Below are 18,603 nucleotides of genomic sequence, written 5' to 3'. Positions count from 1 at the left end.
GGAAAAAAGTGGGCTTATTGTTAGTTCTATGTTTACTGGTCCGGCCCGCTTGATCTCAAATTAAGCTGTATTCGGCCCGCAGACCAAAGGGAGTTTCACACCCCTGGTCTATTCATATCTTCTACAATGTCTGTTTTTTCACCTTTTTTGCACCTTCTTACGACTGCAAAAAAAGGGAATTTCCCGACTACGGGATGAATAACATTTTATCTAATTTAATTATTTATGAATAACTTAAAAGCATTGGTATTGCAAAAAAAAATTAAATAGTAATTTAAGTTTAGTGTAAGGTTAGATGAAACTTATTTTTGAGTGTGTCTGCACCGTAATCCAAGTTCATTTAAATGTGTTTATGTTATATGTTACGAGCGCGTTGCCGTGCAAAGTCTCCCTTCTCTGTCACTCTCTCTTCAGCAAAATTCGTCTAACTTTAGTACTATTAAACACATTTTAGTACTTTTAAACCACTAGTGATTTGTTACTTTGTTAATAAATGACAAATTAGAACAAATACAAATTTTGGTGATTTTTCAGAAGGTTAGAACGAATTATTTGTTTCTAGTTCATTTCTATGGGAAACGTTCATTTGTACCTTGACATACGAGTATGCAAACAAACGACAAATTTGAAAATTCATCTTTTCCCCTGAGACATGAGACAAATTTGAGATACGAGCATACGAGAGACGCTTCCCGATGCGGCCTTTCCGAGGACTTGAAAGTAAAGCAAGCACCTGAGAAAGAGGCGTCCTAAACGCCAGCGGAAACGTTCAAAGCGGGTCGTGGCTGGTTTGATAACTTTAGAAAACGAACTGGGATACACTAGAATGTAAGGCATGGGGAAGCAGCATGTTCTGACCTGAAAGCCACAGTGTAATACATTAAAACATTTGCCTCAGTTATAGCACAAGGTACATGCATTTTTTAAGTGTGGGTATAGTAAGCTTAGTTAATTTAAGGTTAATTTAAAGTTTGTTATGTAACGTAGTGTCACAAAAGAGTAGCGTACCGAAAGTCTTTTTCCTGCTTTCTCTCTCCCTCCTCCGGCGCACACATCACTGTTAGCCAATACCGTCTGCCATACAGTACTGTACATAATGTCATCATTTTATTTGAGATCAAACCAATAGATAGGTATTTGTTACTTTGTGAGTGGAAGGTTATGAATTAGATTAAAATAAATTAAACATTTAATAAAAATTAAAAAACATGTTTTTCCATTGTTCCACTGTTTTTAAGTGCTTTTTCAGAGGGTGGGAATGGATTTAGTATTTCTTAGGTGTTAGGGTTATTAGTCTTACATTATTATATATTTGCTCGCAATGAAGAACGCTTTATGTTACTTAGCTTATTAGTCTTACATTATTATACATTTGCTCGCAATGAAGAACACTTTGCTTTACTTAGCTTATTAACATTAGAAAAGTTATTTTAGTACATCTGCTTGGAACCGTGTAAATGCTTGCTCCTGAGTTAGCCTAAACAACAGGAAGGTCACTCATCTTGGACAGCTGGAACATGGAAAAGATCGGGTGAACCTTCATCTGTTTTGAGAACTAAACATACTATTGTAACTCAGGTCCTTGACTATCAACTTCTAACACTGTTTTCACACCCCTCCCTTGAGAAGATCCGGTGGACCTTCATTTGTTTTGAGAGCTAAAACTTCTATTGACTTCTCACTCCTATTTTTACACCCCTCCCTTGAGAGCTGAGATGTCTATTGTAACTAGGGTCCTTGATCCTTGACGCTAAAAGTCAGGAAAAATAAGCTTCTAACGCCAGAATGAACTTGGACTAAGACGGGTCGGTTTTGATTCTCTCTTGCAAGAAAACCACAAATGAGACTCCTGTCTCTTTTATTTGTGCGTGCATTTGGGAATGCCTTTTGGTGATTCTATCAACATAAAGAAAAATAGTATTTGAGATATGAGTGAATTGACATAAGAGTTTGGGTCCCGGAACACACATACCTTGTATCTAAGTATTACTGTAATAAAATATTTAGAACAATCTAAAGGAACTACAGTGGGACCTCGCTACTTCGCGGTTCCACCATCGCGGCCTCAGAGCTTCGCGGTTTTTTTTAATGAAAAAATAAATAAATAAAAAAAATATTAAATTAAAATTCACCGGGGCTTTCGCTCCGAGACGATCCGGGGACCGTGCACCACGTCTGACTTATTTTTTTGAGACACCGCCATTTGACATAGTCTTTTTTTTCATCCTTTTTTCTGAGAACCAGGAAATTCAGCGGGACTTTTGCTTGAGCCTATCCGAGGATAGTGCATGCTTCGGACTGAACCATTCTGATGTCCCGCCGTTTGACTTAGAAAAATTTTCGGACTTAGAAAATATTTTGGACATAGAAAATTTTCAAGAACCAGGAAATTCACCGGGACATTTGTCCGTGCCTATCCGAGGATAGTGCATCTTCGGGTACATTTTTCTGAAACACCGCCGTTTGACATAGTAATTTTTTTCAACATTTTTAAGAGAACAAGGAAATTCACTGGGGCTTTCGTTCCCAGCCGATCAGGGGACCGTGCAACATGTCAAACTTATTTTTATGAGACACCGCCGTTTGACATTGTTGGGTTTATTCTGTATTACTATTATAAATATAGTTGTATTAAGTCATTTCTTTGTTAAATCATTCTCTTATTATTCTCAAAGTGTTGCGAGGTCATGAACTGCCGCCTAGTCCACTCTCACATGGACTTCTCCAAGGATTGTTGATCGGGCTTGAACTGGATATCTGCCATTTCCAGCAACGGAGCCCATAACAAAGATATTGTTTCTGCCACGTCCATAACACTCGTGACGCACTTCGGGTTTTTCTTTATGTAATTATTATATGATTCTTAGGTCAAGGAAGGCATAATTGTTCTAATCTAAATGTTGTTTAGGTCTAGTCATCTGTTTTTGTTATTGGTAAAATACTTTGATTGTTATTGTAGTCCCAAATGTTGTTTTTACTCATACGTGATGGAATGATCAACAACTCTGTAAATTGTTTTGATTCATGGCAATAAGAGTCGTACGAAAACGTCTATTCGGGGAGACGTTCGGAAGTTGTAAGAGGAACTTGCTGAAACTCCCCTCAGAGGTTTTACCTGTTGTTATCCATTTCTATTTAATTAAATGTCAATAATTGAATAAGATGTCTGCCTGCAGTTATTGATAATTACGGACGAAGGTAATTATTAATGAACCTAACAGACATAGGCTCTTTTTCAGCCTTTTTTCTGATAACCAGGAAATTCACCGGGGCTTTTCAGTCTTGCCTATCCGAGGATAGTGCATGCTTCGGACTGAACCATTTTGACGCCCCGCCGTTTGACTTAGAACATTTTTGAGAACCAGGAAATTCAGCGGGACATTCGCCCGAGTCTATCCGAGGATAGTGCATCTTCGGATTCATTTCTCTGAGACACCGCCGTTTGACTTAGTCGTTATTTCGCCATTTTTCATGAGAACCAGGAAATCCACTTTAAATACACTTCCACGTTTTATGGAGGTCTATTTTAATACACTTTGACGTTTTATGGAGGTCTATTTTAATACACTTTGACGTTTTATGGAGGTCTATTTTAATACACTGACGTTTTCTGGAGGTCTATTTTAATACATTTTCAGGTTTTATGGAGGTCTATTTTAATACAGTAAATTGTTTGGTAGAACAGTGTTCTATACCCTCAATTGTTATTGTAAACAGACAACATATTTTAGTTTTTTTTTATAACATGAATTTCACTCTCTCTACTCGTATTCTATAAGGTGTACTGTATACAGGGAAGGTAAAAAAAATAAAAAGCATTTTTGAAGGGGCGCCCCTACTTCGCGGATTTTCAGTTATCGCGTGTGGTCTCGGTCCCCATTAACCGCGATAACCGAGGTCCCACTGTACTTGCACCAAATCAGATTGTGACTCAGGTTGCCATTTAGACTTTATTATATAATTTCTTTTTTTTTTAATGCTTTTTGATTTGCCAGATAGTTTATATTAACAAATTCAACAAATGTTTAGTTTTCTATCGGCCTGTTAATGTGTTCAATTTGTCCGTAATCAAAATAATTTGGGGAAAATCAGTGAGATGTGAGTTTACATTTAATTATTATTTCTTGTTTTAATAAAAAAAAAACAGTCTTAAGGGTGAGGGAAGAAATGGAGATCAACCAGTAAATGGACAGCTTTACCTTTCTGCTCCGATTCTTTACCACAACAGACCGATACAGAGTCCGCATCACTGCAGACGCTGCACCGAGTGACCTTTTGATTTACAACTCCCGTCTTCCCTCAATCGTTAACAACACAGAGAGATAATTAACCTCCTCTACCTGGCGAAGGACTCCATCTATTACCCATAAAGCAGGGGTCCCAAACCACCCCCCCCCCCCCCAAGCGGGGCATATGCGGCCCGCGTGACGATAATTTGCGGCCCGTGTCTTAATATGCAAGATTAATGTCCGAGCGGCCCGCAAGATGGATATGAATGACACTGTGTTCAGAGCTGGATGAACCAATCACGGTTAAGTATACGGCTCTGGAGGGTGGGACATTGGCCGGGCTGTCCAGTGCTTCGCTGACTCGGCTCGGCTCGGAGAGCTGCCGTAATCCAAAACGATCGGAGAGCGAAAGTGCGCATGCGCCACAGAACCGCGCGACTGAAAGTTAAAAATTCAATCCAAGACTCATTCCTAGTGTAAACACATATTACAGCCCCAGAGATGTCTGTTTCAAAGCCTGCCATGAAGAGAAAGGTCAGTGATGAGCACAGACAGTTTCAAGAAAAGTGGGGAGTGCAATATTTCTTTGTTGAATGTGGGGATGTGCTCTACTTCACTGAGATATGTTGGCTCAGCAGGGGAAATGTGTTGAAGAGTTTTTTTGAGTTGAGAGCAGAAGTAAAAGACTTCATGGAGATAGACGGGGTTGCTGTTCCTGTGCTAAAAGATCCCAAATGGCTCATGGACTTAGCTTTACTTGTTGATATCACACATGAGCTTAATGTACTGAACAAGAAGCTACAAGGCTACAAGGGGCAACTTGTCAGTGCTGCCTATGACAATGTGAGAGCATTCTGCACTAAACTTTTGTTATGGAAACCCCAGCTCTCTCATTTCCCAGCAGGCAAGGCTCTTGTGGATGCAGGCACACCATTCAGTGGTGAGAAATATGTGGAGGCCATTTTGAAGCTGCAGGAGGAATTTGATCACAGATTTGCAGACTTCAAGACATACAAAGCCACATTTCAAATGTTTGCGGACCCCTTCTCATTTGATGTGGAAGATGCCCCTCCTGAGCTTCAAATGGAGCTCATTGACCATCAGTGCAACTCTGCACTCAAAGCCAAGTTCAGGGAGGTGAGTGGAGAAGCAGACAAGCTTGGGCAATTTTTGAGAGAGTTGACCCCCAGTTTCCCTGAACTTTCCCAAATGTTCAAGCGGACCATGTGCCTTTTTGGGAGCATAAACTTGTGTGAGAAACTCTTCTCCACCTTGAGCTTCAATAAGTCCAAGTATAGGTCCAGACTTACTGATGAGCATCTTCAAGCTCTATTGAGGGTCTCCACTGCTTCCTCCCTCAAACCAAATGTTACTCAGCTATGTGAGAAGAAGCACTGCCGGGTCTCTAGCAGCAAGAAGTAGACAAGAGAAGCTGTGTCCGGAATATTTCATGTTCAATGTTCCATTCAAGTTTAGAAAGTTAAAATTTAAAGAGCTGTTAATACAGACATTTGAAACGGAATAAAAATAATTAGTTTTTTCTACTTAGCCAGCCACTGTATATCTACTGTATTTTTATTACTTATTGATTTATTTTTTATTAATATTTAAGTTAATCTATTTAATCAATTATTTTTTTTAAATAAAGATATTTGATAACAATGGAATGTTTTATCAGCGCTTTTCTTGTGGAAATCCTGATGCGGCCCAGTCTCACCCAGACTCTGCCTCTTGCGGCCCTCAGGTAAATTGAGTTCGAGACCCCTGCCATAAAGAGAATGTCACTTTTTTCTGACTGAGGACCATTGTCTCAGATTTGGATGTGTTAATTCTTGTCCCGACCACTTCATGAGTTGAAGACCACAGCTTAAAGACACCAACAGGAATGCTTCTTCAGAAATAAGCGAAAACACAATACCGTGGCCACCAAACCGGACCCCTCAATGCCTCGACTTGCTTACGCAGATATTATGTCCATAAAATGTTTGAAAAGAATCGGTGACAGAAGGCAGCCTTGACATAAAACATAAACACATGAAAAAGGTGCTTTGACAAACGTGCTTTGACATAAAACCTAGCCTAACACACTGGCAGACGCCTAATCTATAGCTGTGAATTCTCATAAAAATCGGTTCAGCTGTTTCTGAATGGACAGGGAAAAAAACAGATACACACAGACAAAGATCCATTTCTATAATAGTATAGAGCCCGTGTCAAAGTGGGGGCCAGGGGGCTAAATCTGGCCCGCCGCATCATTTTGTGTGGCCCGGGAAAGTAAATGTTGAGTGCCAACTTTCTGTTTTGGGATCAAATGAAGAGTATAGATCAGGGGCGGGCAAACTTTTCGGCCCGGGGGCCACATTGACTTTAAAAATTTGACAGACGGGCCGGGTCAGCACAAGATACGATACATATAAATAATAATAAGCCTCGGCCGCGAGCCGTAGTTTGCCCATGTCTTGTATAGATGCACAGTGTTCCCTCAGTTATCGCGGTTAATGGGGACCGGAACCACCCGCAATAAGAGAAGTAAAGTAGGGATGTCCCTTCAAAAATGCTTAATTTGAATGTAATTAAAAAAAAAAATATATATATATATATATATATATGTGTGTGTGTGTGTGTATGTATGTATGTATGTATATATATATATATGTATATATATATATATATATATATATATATATATATATATATATATATATATATATATATATATATATATATATATATATATATATATATATATATATATATATATATATATATATATATATATATATATATATATATATATATATATATATATATATATATATATATATATATATATATATATATATATATATATATATATATATATATATATTACCACCTGTATACAGTACACCATATAGAATACGGGTAGAGAGAGTGAAAATCATGTTATAACAAAAAAAAACTATAATATGTTGTCTCAATGCAATATTTGTATTTTTTTGCCCCAAAAAAATGCGAAGCTCTGAATACGCGATGGCTGAACCTCGAAGTAGCGAGGGAACACTGTATATTAAATTACCTTAATTTCCCCTTCTAAATCAATTATTGTAATTTTTTAATCATTTTTTTCTGTTGTTTTAGTTAAAAAATCGTTTTGTATAATCTAAAAATATATATAAAAAAAATACATTATTTTAGATCTATAAAAAATGGAATAATCAGGGCTTTTAATCCATTTATAAAAAAAAAATCTAAATATTATATCTAAAATGGTCTGGCCCATATAAAATCAAGTTGACTTTAAAGCGGCCCGCAAACCAACCCGAGTCTGACACCCTTGGTATAGAGTATAGATAAGCCATTGCTTTGTAATATGGCTTTCGCCTGACTCACGAAACATGGTGTTAAATTGCTGAGGATTGAGGTTCCACTTCCCCCAGGGTGTTTTGTGTCCTTTGGACTGAGCATAGTGGGCGTGGTTGAACTCTGGTTCTGTTCCAAAGGAATCCAACACCCTCAACATGCACCTGTGGTGACAAAACTATTTTAGTATCCAAAAGTGCAAATAAAGTGCTAAAACTACAATAGACACACATAAAATAGCTCTTGTATTCGTATTTCGCCCTGTTGTCAGAAGCAGCTGAATGTATTTCATTATCATAATATTAAAATCATTTATCGATAAATATAAACTTTGGAATGAATTATTCAGCTAATTTTTGATTTTTAATATCCTAACCAGTGGATGTGCAGATGCAACTGTGAAAGCTGCTATGAAACATGCGATAAAACCCAAACTAAAACAAGGAAAACAAAGCACATCAGCTTTCATTGCCCGCTCCCTCAAAAGATGGTAAAGTGATACTGTGGTCAAATCCAGATGACTGTGATCCTTCACCACTTTGCGGCTTCAAACATTCATTGAGTGTTAAAAAAGTTTATAAAAATGAGTGTTAAAAAAGTTTATAAAAATGAGTATTAAAAAAGTTCATAAAAATGAGTATTAAAAAAAGTCCATAAAAAATTCCAAAGTCGCACTAAAATCTCAACCGAAAGACGGGAGATGAAATATCACGGATGTCAGGGTTCCGCTACTTTTTTGGCGCTTGCATCGGTGGAACTCGGTGCCAAAGAAGAAATTTCACCACAAAATAAAAAATGACTCGCCAAAGAAAAATTTCACAGCAGAAAAATGAACCCCTTGACGCTCATCCATCATGTGTGGGGAGGCTGATGGCTGTCTTCATAGTAAAGCCAGCCTTAATGTATAAGTTTGACGGTCCATATGATTTTAAAAAAAAAACAAGTACAAAGCCTCTATCGCATATCGCGGTTAATGTGGACCAGACACAGCCGTGATGAATGAAAAACGCAAATAGGATCGCCCCATTACTATTACCCAGTGGCGGGCCGTCGGTGCCTTCTTGGGTGATCTAAGAAATATCTGAATCATATAGTATATTTTGTCCATTGATACTTATTAAAAAAATCCAAATTGTCTGCTAGCTTCCTTTCATTGCTTTTCCCCCTGGTTGCACTGCTTCCAGATGTGTGTTTTCATATTGAAGCATTTAACCAATCACATTTCAGCCAATATTTGTTGCCAGAGTCACAAATCTGCCTCAAGGCCTTCACAATCAGTTCTGCAGGCTCTGCTTCAATATACAAGCGTTGATAAGACTGTTGCTTTAACCAAGCAGTTTTTGAGTTAGTAACACTGTGTGAGACTTAGCTGACTGGCTTAATAATTGTTGGTTCATGTCGAGCCAGGTGGCCAAACTGGTTTTACAATTGTTTGTTTAGCCAGTGGAATGTAGGATCGGCCGAATAGCGGGCCTTGTAATTGTTTGTTCAGATCGTATTATGTAAGGTAGACTGGCCAAACTGATTTTATTATTGTTTGTTAAGATCGCGAAATACAAAATAGTCCAACTAGCTGGCCTTGTGATTATTTTGTTCAGATCGTAGAATATAAGATAGACTGGCCAAACTTATTTTATTATTGTTTTTTAAGATGGTAGAAATCAAGATAGGCCAACTAGCTACCCTTGCAATTGTTTGTTTGAATTATGCGATGTAAGATAGGCTACGGCATTTTGTGTGAGCTATAAAAAATGTCTGTATACAACTTAGCCCTGCAAATGTCTAACCATATCAGCCTAAAGTTTGTTTGCATAAACTTTGTCCTACACCGCGGTCTTAGAATCTTACCCTGTTTTGCCTGTATAAAGACGGACCCACGGTTCATTTAGAGAGAGTTGCAGGAACATCGTGCTGAACAGCACTCCACTGTTAGAGCTCTAACTCTCCACTTTGCAGTCCGGTAATAAACCTATTTCCTATTCAAATTGATCTCACTCTTTCTTAACCTGCTGCTGAAGTTGTATTTTCAGACGTATCAAACACCACACTGCCTTGCCACAGGCATAGGGATACGTCATTGCCTTCACGCAGGCGTAAGGATACGTCATTGCTTTCACCAACTTTGATTGTCTAGTGATAGAGTAGGGGGGCCAAAGCTACCAAACTGTATCTGGAGCGAGCTGCACAAGCAAATATATTGTTGTGTTGATTTAAAACCATTTTCAAGACGGACTATGACGGAAATACGACAGGACCGTGACTGGACGTTTGGTCGCCGGTCAAATGTACTTAGATATTAATCAGTACTTAGATATTAATCAGTACATAGATATTAATCAGTACTTAGATATTAATCAGTACTTAGATATGAATCATTACTTAGATATTAAACAGTACTTAGACATTAAACTCTCTCTCATGAATATAATTTTGAGAGCTGGCTTCAACAGTAAACTCTGTCACCATTTGTCCCGCGACCAAAAGACCGGCGACCAAAAGACCGGCGACCAAACGTCCGAGCACCGACAGGACAGGCTAGACTATCAGCATTAGCTTCGATGGCGATATAAAAGAAGGAAAGAAAGGAGGATGGATATTGTATACAGTTAAAAAGGTATTTTGGTGAGTAAAATATGGCTATATTCCTAAATAATATTTCAAATTTGGGCCAAGTTCTGATATCTGAAAAGCTCCAGTGTTTACTAAATGCTGCTAGGAAGCAGATTTTACCCCATTTTATTGAAATTTTTGCCGTTTCGCATATGGACGTATCGATGTCCATCGCTGTCTTTTTCCCGGGTTAATGATACTCCTGGCCCAGTGCTGATGTCTAAAAAGGTCCAGTATTCGCATTTAATCAATAAATGCTGTTTTCAGTCTGATTTTACCCCATTTTCGGGCAATGAACGCTATTGATTTATCTTTGAATGTATATGTTAGGGAAGGCCTCTGCTTTCCAAAAATCTTGTTGCTGCTTGTTCTGGCCGTGGGTGGTCGGGTCGCGGGGCAGACCTTGACGTCGCCAAAGCGGCCAGCATACGCCGCCGTGCAACGACTGACTTAAATGGAGTCTCAACTTCCAGCGCGGCATCCGGCCATCCTCATCGGCCAAAGTCGGCTGAGCAAACTCTATTTTCGCTTTAGGAGGACATTTTCCGCCATAATGTCATCTGGCTCACGTTTGTGAAAAAAATCCCCCTTTGATGATGCCCTCTGCTGTCTAATTTGCCAAGTAAGTTATATTTTCAAATAAGCATCAGGGCGTAAGGTCGCACGGGCGACTAATAAAAATCCACTCACAACAGCTTAGAAAGACCAATTTTCAGATAAAAAATGCCTGCCTTTTTTTTCTCCTCCAAAAACGTGAAACTGTGTTTCTACCAATAAGTTCCAGTCGTGTTTTTGATCATCCAAATGATCTATATCGAACCAGCTATGGACCTGGATGTGTACTGGCTTCAGGAGGGGGACACGTCTGACAGTGCAGGATTTGAGTCCCTGGCAGAGCACTGTTTTACTGATAGTAGCCTTTATTACTATGGTCCCAGCTCTCTGTAGGTCATTCACTAGGTCCACCAGTGTGGTTTTGGGATTTTTGCTCACCGTTCTTGTTATCATTTTGACACCACGGGGTAAGATCTTGCATGGAGCCCCAGATCGAGGGAGATTATCAGTGTTCGTGAATGTCTTTCATTTTCTAATAATAGCTTCCACCGTTGATTTCTTTACACCAAGCATTTTACATATTGCATATTCAGTCTTCCTAGCTTCGTGCAGGTCTACAATGATGTCTCTGGTGTCCTTTGACAGCTCTTTGGTCTTGGCCATAGTGGGGTTTGGTGTGTGAGAGACTCAAGTAGTGAACAGGTGTCTTTTATACCAATAGTGAGTTAAAACATATGCTAATTTCCATGGTTAATTAGTTATTACAAACTGCTGGTGGGCAAAAAAAATCATGCCCATGACTGCCTTTTGGAGTACACCTGTATAATCTCTTTTGATCGTTGCGCCCTCTTTTGGGCATCTTCATTCTCAGGCGTTTGACCAGCTTCTTGGAACAGAAGCGTGCTACGTTCATTTCCTTGCTCTGTTTCAACTGGGCTATTGACTCCCGTCTTTCATATGTGTAACACAAAATTCTAAATATTACCTAACATGGAGGGAACCTTTTTAATATTTTTTAAATAAGCACTACATGCTGACTAGGAAAAAAAGGATAACAAAGAAAAAAAACACAACAAAAGGCAATATTCACCTGTTTGTACCATCCACCAGGGAAATTCCGGACGATTATAACACCCTTTATGAGGAAAAAACACAATTCAATCTGTTTCTTCATTGGTAGTTTCTTCAGGTCTTTTCGATTCAGTGCTGTCGATAAAGCACCTCTAATCTGGCACATCGCTGCAACGCAGTTAAAATAAGTAGCTGGAAACCTGGATTAATTTAAATTTGGTGGACTGGCTGTGAATGCTCATCTTTTAGTGTCGTTTAGAATACAAGACGGATCAGATGACCAGTCTAAACACTGTCAACGGCAACCAACGAGTGAAAGGTGTGCTCTGTAAAGGGTTAATGTAAAAAATAAAATTACTTACTGATAGTGCACCCATGAAGGTCCCAGAGTCTTCTTAAATTGAGTAAGGCCCACAATGTCGATGTATATGAGCTCAACAACCTTGTCACCTTGAGTGGGACAACTTGACTTATTTCCCATCACTCGTCGCATGATCCTGGAAAGAAATAATACAGTTGTAAGGTTCTTTCTTGAAAGAAAGGTTTCTCATTATTCTTCTTAAGTGTCCACAATACTTATTATGTATGTACTTACTCTTTGAGCTCAGCCACTGAGGCAGAAATGCGGACATCATGACCAAGCAAGTACAAAGTGGTTATAAGATCACTCCATTGGACCAACTCGCCCAGTGGGCCGCCACTGAAGGCATTTTCTGCTATTTTGAAGCCTGATTCCTTGGTCAGGAGACCCAGGTGCACCAGGACCTGAGAAGGAAAAGGGTACCATAAAATGAAAACTATCGACATGGAAATATAGATTGAGAAAGCACAAAAAAGAAGAATGTGTACTTTCTTCTCGTTAAAGAAGTATATTTGGGTCTATTTTAACGTGCTCGATAAAATAAAACCAATGTATTACTATTGTTACAGTATGCGTCATTTAACTGTCACGGCAGTCACAATCATTCGTTCGCTTATTCTTTCTTGATTTTCAACCCTTGGCTCATTCACTGGGATTTTCAACACTGCCAGAGAAACCTAGGGAGTTGGGGGTTATGTCTGGTGTCCAATATAATGAATAAAGGCATCATCAAACAGAATATGCGGAATGTTTGGAATAAGACAAGGTAAAAGTAATTCAGGAAAATTGAGTAATGAGGCTTAAAGTCACACTGATGACAAAAGGGTTTCAACAATATTTTGCTAATGTATTAGCTTGTTCAAATATGTGATGAGAAGAGAAAGAGTGATATTAGCCCACTCTACCAATTATGGCGGTGTTCACCTCAACAGCAAACTAGACTGGTCCACAAACAAAAATGCCCTGTACAGAAGGGGCCAGAGCTGCCTCTACCTATTGAGGAGTCTATGGTCTTTTGGAGAGTGCAGGTCACTGCTGAGGCCCTTCTACGATAATGTTGGGTTTATTCTGTTTTATTATTATAATAGTTATATTAATTCATTTCTTTATTAAATCAATCTCTTTCTTTTCTTTGTATTAATTCATTACTTTGTTAAATCATTCTCTTTCTGTTTTTCAAAAGTCTTGAGGTCACACCAAGTCATCTTTAACCTAGACAGCCTGTTCCAGGATGGTTATACAAACAATCCACCCAATCTGGGTCCTTGAGATTTGGTGGGCCCTTGGTGACGAGGACAGGGCTATTCGGACAATAACAAGAATATTGTTATCGTTATGTAACCGTACACTTCGGGTTTTTCTGTATGTAACGATTATATGATTATGATTATATTATATGATTCTTAGGTCAAGGAGGTTGTATAATTACTCTAATCTAAATGTTGTTAGGTCTAGTCCCTGTTTTTGTTATTAGTAAAATACTTTGATTGTTATTGTAGTCCCAGATGTTGTTTTTACTCATACGTGATGGAATGATCAACAACTCTGTAACTTGTGACCATAAGAATGGGACGAAAACGTCTATTCGAGGAGACGTTCGGAAGTTGTAAGGGACACTTGCTGTAACTCTCCCTTCCGGAGGCTTTTACCCATTGTTGTATCCATTTCTATTTAATTAAATGTCAATAATTGAATAAGATGTCTTCCTGCAGTTATTGATAATTACGGACGAAGGTAATTATTAATGAACCTGACATTTTGGTCCTTCTGAGCCATGGAGGTCAATATACCGGAGCGAGAACCCAGGCGCTGCTGTTCGACATCTGGTAAGTGACCGTGCGCACGGCGTCTTCAAAACCCTTGGTGGGCCGGAGTTTTTCGACGGGGGCGCCTGGATTCTCGGCGGTTGAAGACTTTTCCTGCTGGAGGGAGACATCTGATGGATCTCGGGTAAGTCCACATTAATGTCTGCATGTTGTGAAGGTGTTTACAAATGCGTTAAAGGGACATTGTATGTGAGGCCCATTGTTGGGCTGGTTTCGCGTCCTGGGTGACGGCGATAAAACCCTGTGTTTATACTAGTCAATGGCAGGTACGGTGGGGCACTTTGCTGGAAAGTGTCCTGTGTCTCAGGGGTAGGCACGAATGTATTGTACTAGAGGTACAATATTGGGGCCGGGGAGTGTCCTGTGTCTAAAGGGTAGGCACGAATATACGTTGTATGTTGTTTGTGTGGTTTCTGCAGTAAAATTAAGATAAGCCTAGGAAATACAGTCGAAGGAGTGATAATAATAAAAATAGATATAATAAAGTTAACTCTGTGAGGCACACGAACTCACTACAAAATAGTAAAATATGGGAAACACGTGTTGTAAGGCGGGTTTGGATGACGATCCAAAAAATACGTCTAACTTGTAAGGATTGGGAAAAAAAAATTGGTAAGACAAAGCGCTTTAAAAATATTACACAGCTATATTTATGGATAAATAAATATGGGTTTGCTGGCCAGCTTAAAATGCATAGAATACAGGATAATATATGCACTAATGCATAGAGGTAATATACATATATAAATAATATGTGAGTGGATAAAAGTGTAACAGCTTGTTCCACAGACACTAATGGAGGTAATATACATATATAAATAATATGTGAGTGGATAAAAGTGTAACAGCTTGTTCCACAGACACTAATGGCGAAATAAGGCCGGGGAGAAGTAAAAAATACTACTTTGGGAAAATAGTGGGGGCTCCCTCGGATAACGGGGATATATTTAAGACCGTGGCGGCGGGAAAGTACTGTTTGGTAAGGAAAAAATAGCGGGGCCTCCTCGGCTGACGGGGAAAATATTTACCGCGCGGAGGAAGTTTAACAAAAATAAATTGGGTTTTTTGCTAGAAAATTAATGGGGACACTGGTATTTGATTTGGTTAATCCGGGTATGACGTTTTGTGAATACAATAAATTGGGTTTTTTTGTGATGCTTGGGCTTGTATAACAACAATTAGAATGGTTATTTCCAAGTGCTGGTGGTGCTTTGTTAATAACACCTATATGTACTGCCAATTTACAGCAATGTGATGGCTTATTGCAGCTTGGTTTTTGATCCCGTCCGCTAACGGGAAGATGGTGTTTAAAAAGACAAAAGAATATATACAAAATGATCATTTAAATTTTAGCAGGGAATGTCACTTGTGTTTTTATTATGCTCTAGACTTGCCAAAAAATGTGTCAACTGCGGGGGAAGCGTTTCTGGTGCAGCGGCTGCTGATTAGATGGGAGTGAAACATGTGGGCCGCGGGGCAGACGATTTAACTGTGTTGGGCTTTCGGGAGCGTTCGGACCGTGTAAACGACTAAGATTTTGTGATCCTTTCCGCGAAGACATTATAATAATAATAATTGGCCTTGGGGGTGCTGAAGCAAACTTGAGGGCAGAAAATGGGTTTTTGCCATATTGTTGTGCTTGCAGCATACATATTCTGGATATATGGGGTCTTGGAAAAATATTGTTATGTAGTTGAATATCGGAAGAGGGGTTAATTTGACGTTTTAATGGTTGTCTTCTCTAAAAAGCGTTGTATTTGGGCACAGGGAAAAAGCTGGTTTGTAAACATAAGATAACAATGCTGTTTTCGCAGCAAGAGTGGAGGTCATAGTTAACGGCTAATTGCGTTTTCTGTTTGGACTTTTCAGAATAAGAACAATACATGGGCTGCAAGAAATGCAAGGTTATGCGAATGCTTTCGCATTGATATTTTGGGTTTTAAAATGAAATGCATTAAGGGGATAGAAAAATCTGTTCAGTAAAAGGTTGATTTGGTAAAAAGCTTTGGATTTGGGAAATAGACCAAAATAGTCATTTTTGAGCAATTGTGGATTTCAAAGGGCTCTTAGTTAAAGGAAACTAGCTTTTGGAGGATAAAATAATATTAATACTATTTCAGAATTTTTTGATTATTCAAAATACTTTAATCCAGGAGGTTGGCTGTTTAAAAGAAAAAAAAAGGCCAGGATGACAAAATTTACAATATTATGGTATATTGGTGACGATAAGGTTTTTAAAACATTAAAGTTTGTAATTAGGAATTGTCTAACAAAAGGTTGATTTGTCTCATTTAATTGTTGTAGATTTTTGTTTTGGTAACAGGCTATGGGAAATGACTCTTGTCTTAAGTAAACATCATATGAGGTGATTTACAAAGTATAGTAGGTATTGAATTATTTGGCTGTTAACGACATCAGATGGGAAATTTACAATGCAATAGTGGCATGATAAAATTCATGGCATTCATCCAAATAATTAGGTGAATTGTAAATAAAATAATTGGTTTAGGATGAGCATATTTTCCCTAAGAATGGAGTAACATGGAATGTTTTTCAAAGTGCACTTGAAAGAACATTGTCTGTTGTCCTGGCGGGAGGAAATATGCTTTGTCACAGGTCATATTGATGACTTTAAGGATATTACGGATTGGATAAGCATTGGTCAATTGATACAACCAAATAACGTTGCTTTTACGGCATTAAGGGCATGCAAATTGGTGAGAACTTTAGCAACGATGGGGTTAATACGCCTGAATGTTACAGTGATAACGAGTGACAATAACAAGCTTAGATAAGGGAGGGAAAGGAGAAATTCTCCAAATTCCAGAATCTGGCTTAGAAACAGGTTATGTTAGTCGTTTTGGGTTTTTGACAGGATGTGGTAGTACATAAATTCTGAGAAATTTTGAGAAATTGGGGACCCCATATCTAAAACAAGTTTGAGACAAATGTGTAAATAGGCTCTATTTGGCGCTGGATGCACGAATTCTAGTGGGGCCTTTCATGTTTTGAAACAAGTGACGCTTTAGGTAGATGGGTTGTCTATGAACAAAATGGGATGGGCGAAATTCGCTTACAAATTAGGCGTGTTATCTTGGTTCATAGAATTTGGAGTCAAGGCGACGTAATAAAGGCCATAGGCGTCATGTTGTATAAAATAGGCGTGGATGAATTAGTTTTACAAATGGGGGAGATTATCTTATCACCTGAAACAAGTAGAAACAAAATTGGATGGCCGCATTAAAAGGTGATTGGCATGCTATTAGAGGGAATTGGGATTTTCCAAAAACATGATAGGGGGCCATTAGGTCATGGCGGCTGTAAAAAATAAAAACCTTAGATGTGAAACTATTCCCACCTCAATTCGGGGAACAAACAGCTAAACTGATAGCATTAAAAAGGATATAACTTTGTGTGAAACTTGAAGGTAATTTTTTACAAACGGTTAAAATGCTAGAGTGGGGGTGTGTATATTAAAGGATCTACTAATGAATGCGGGGTGGATCCAGACTTTCCGGAATGTGGGGTATTCATGGCGTCCTCGAGAATTTGTGGATTTTCTCCGGGTACTCCAGTTTACTCCCACAAAATGAAATTATGGATGCTAGACTGGATGAACACACTAAATTCTTCTGTTTATGAGTGTGAGCGTGAATGATAGTTTGTCTTTTTGTGTTTTTTGATTGGCAGACCACCGAGACATAATCTATCAATAAAAGATCAATAAAGAAAATAATTTGGGCTTGAGTCAAGGGAAGACCTATGTCTCGACAAGGGGGAGGTGGCCTTGCTACAACGGCACTACAAGGTTTAGGGTTTAAATCTATATGCATACCCACATATCCATTTCAAAAAATACATATAGATTTTATTTTATTTTTATTAGATCATATGGATATCATTCCACGATATGGAATTCCAGAAACTATTTATAGTGATAATGGCTCCCATTTTGTTAATATAATAGTTGTCTACCATCCACAATTGGCGGACCTTATATGAAGTCCTGTTTGGTAGACCTTACAAATTGTTATTATTCACTACACAATGACAATTGGATGATGAGGCGAATCTATCAGAGAAAAAAAAAAAAAAAACGCACACACCAAATTTAGACTATCAGAGGGAGATTTTGCTTCTCAACAGGAAACGGACGAAGCGACGGTGATTCTTGAAGACTGGATGCTGATAAGCAGCATAAAAGAAGAAACATCGGAGCAACGCAAAGTGGGAGGGTCCTTGTTACTGAAAGGGGACACGGATGCACCTTTCCCACAGTAAGAAGGTTGTCTAAATTGAAACGTTTCAAGAGGAAAACTCCCTAAACAAAGACAAAAAGTCATGTTGAAAACAATTATTGCTTTTGGGGCAATGAGATTAATGATGATTGTGATTCTATTCCTTTCCACAGTAGGGTTGTTTTCTCCAGTTGGAGAAAAAGGCGGAGGCGTTTCAATTGAGGATACACCTTCTTACGGGAGGGTAAACCGAGAAACATACACATTTACATTTAATTAACATTACCTACTAAATCAAATTTCCACATTGAAAAAATATATATATTTGGACTCGGCGACGTCCCGGTTGCCGTACAAGGTGTCAATCTATG

General features: G+C 38.6%; 1 protein-coding gene across 4 annotated transcripts in view; it reads right to left on the bottom strand.

Annotated features, from left to right (window-relative positions):
- Window positions 1-18,603, bottom strand: part of mgat5 (alpha-1,6-mannosylglycoprotein 6-beta-N-acetylglucosaminyltransferase) — a 115,061-nt gene that overhangs the window by 37,847 nt on the left and 58,611 nt on the right. For all 4 annotated transcript variants that reach the window (XM_077727020.1, XM_077727012.1, XM_077726997.1 and 1 more), the window contains 3 exons: window positions 12,403-12,572; window positions 12,170-12,304; window positions 7,602-7,735 (listed from right to left, as the gene is read on the bottom strand). In XM_077727020.1, coding sequence (XP_077583146.1) covers window positions 7,602-7,735; window positions 12,170-12,304; window positions 12,403-12,572 — 439 coding nt within the window. The remainder of the gene's footprint in view (window positions 1-7,601; window positions 7,736-12,169; window positions 12,305-12,402; window positions 12,573-18,603) is intronic.

Source organism: Stigmatopora nigra, chromosome 1 (assembly GCF_051989575.1).
Source record: "Stigmatopora nigra isolate UIUO_SnigA chromosome 1, RoL_Snig_1.1, whole genome shotgun sequence".
In the NCBI taxonomy this organism is placed as follows: domain Eukaryota; kingdom Metazoa; phylum Chordata; class Actinopteri; order Syngnathiformes; family Syngnathidae; genus Stigmatopora; species Stigmatopora nigra.
The sequence above is the reverse complement of the archived record's forward strand: the minus strand, read 5'-3'. Positions and strand labels throughout refer to the sequence as shown.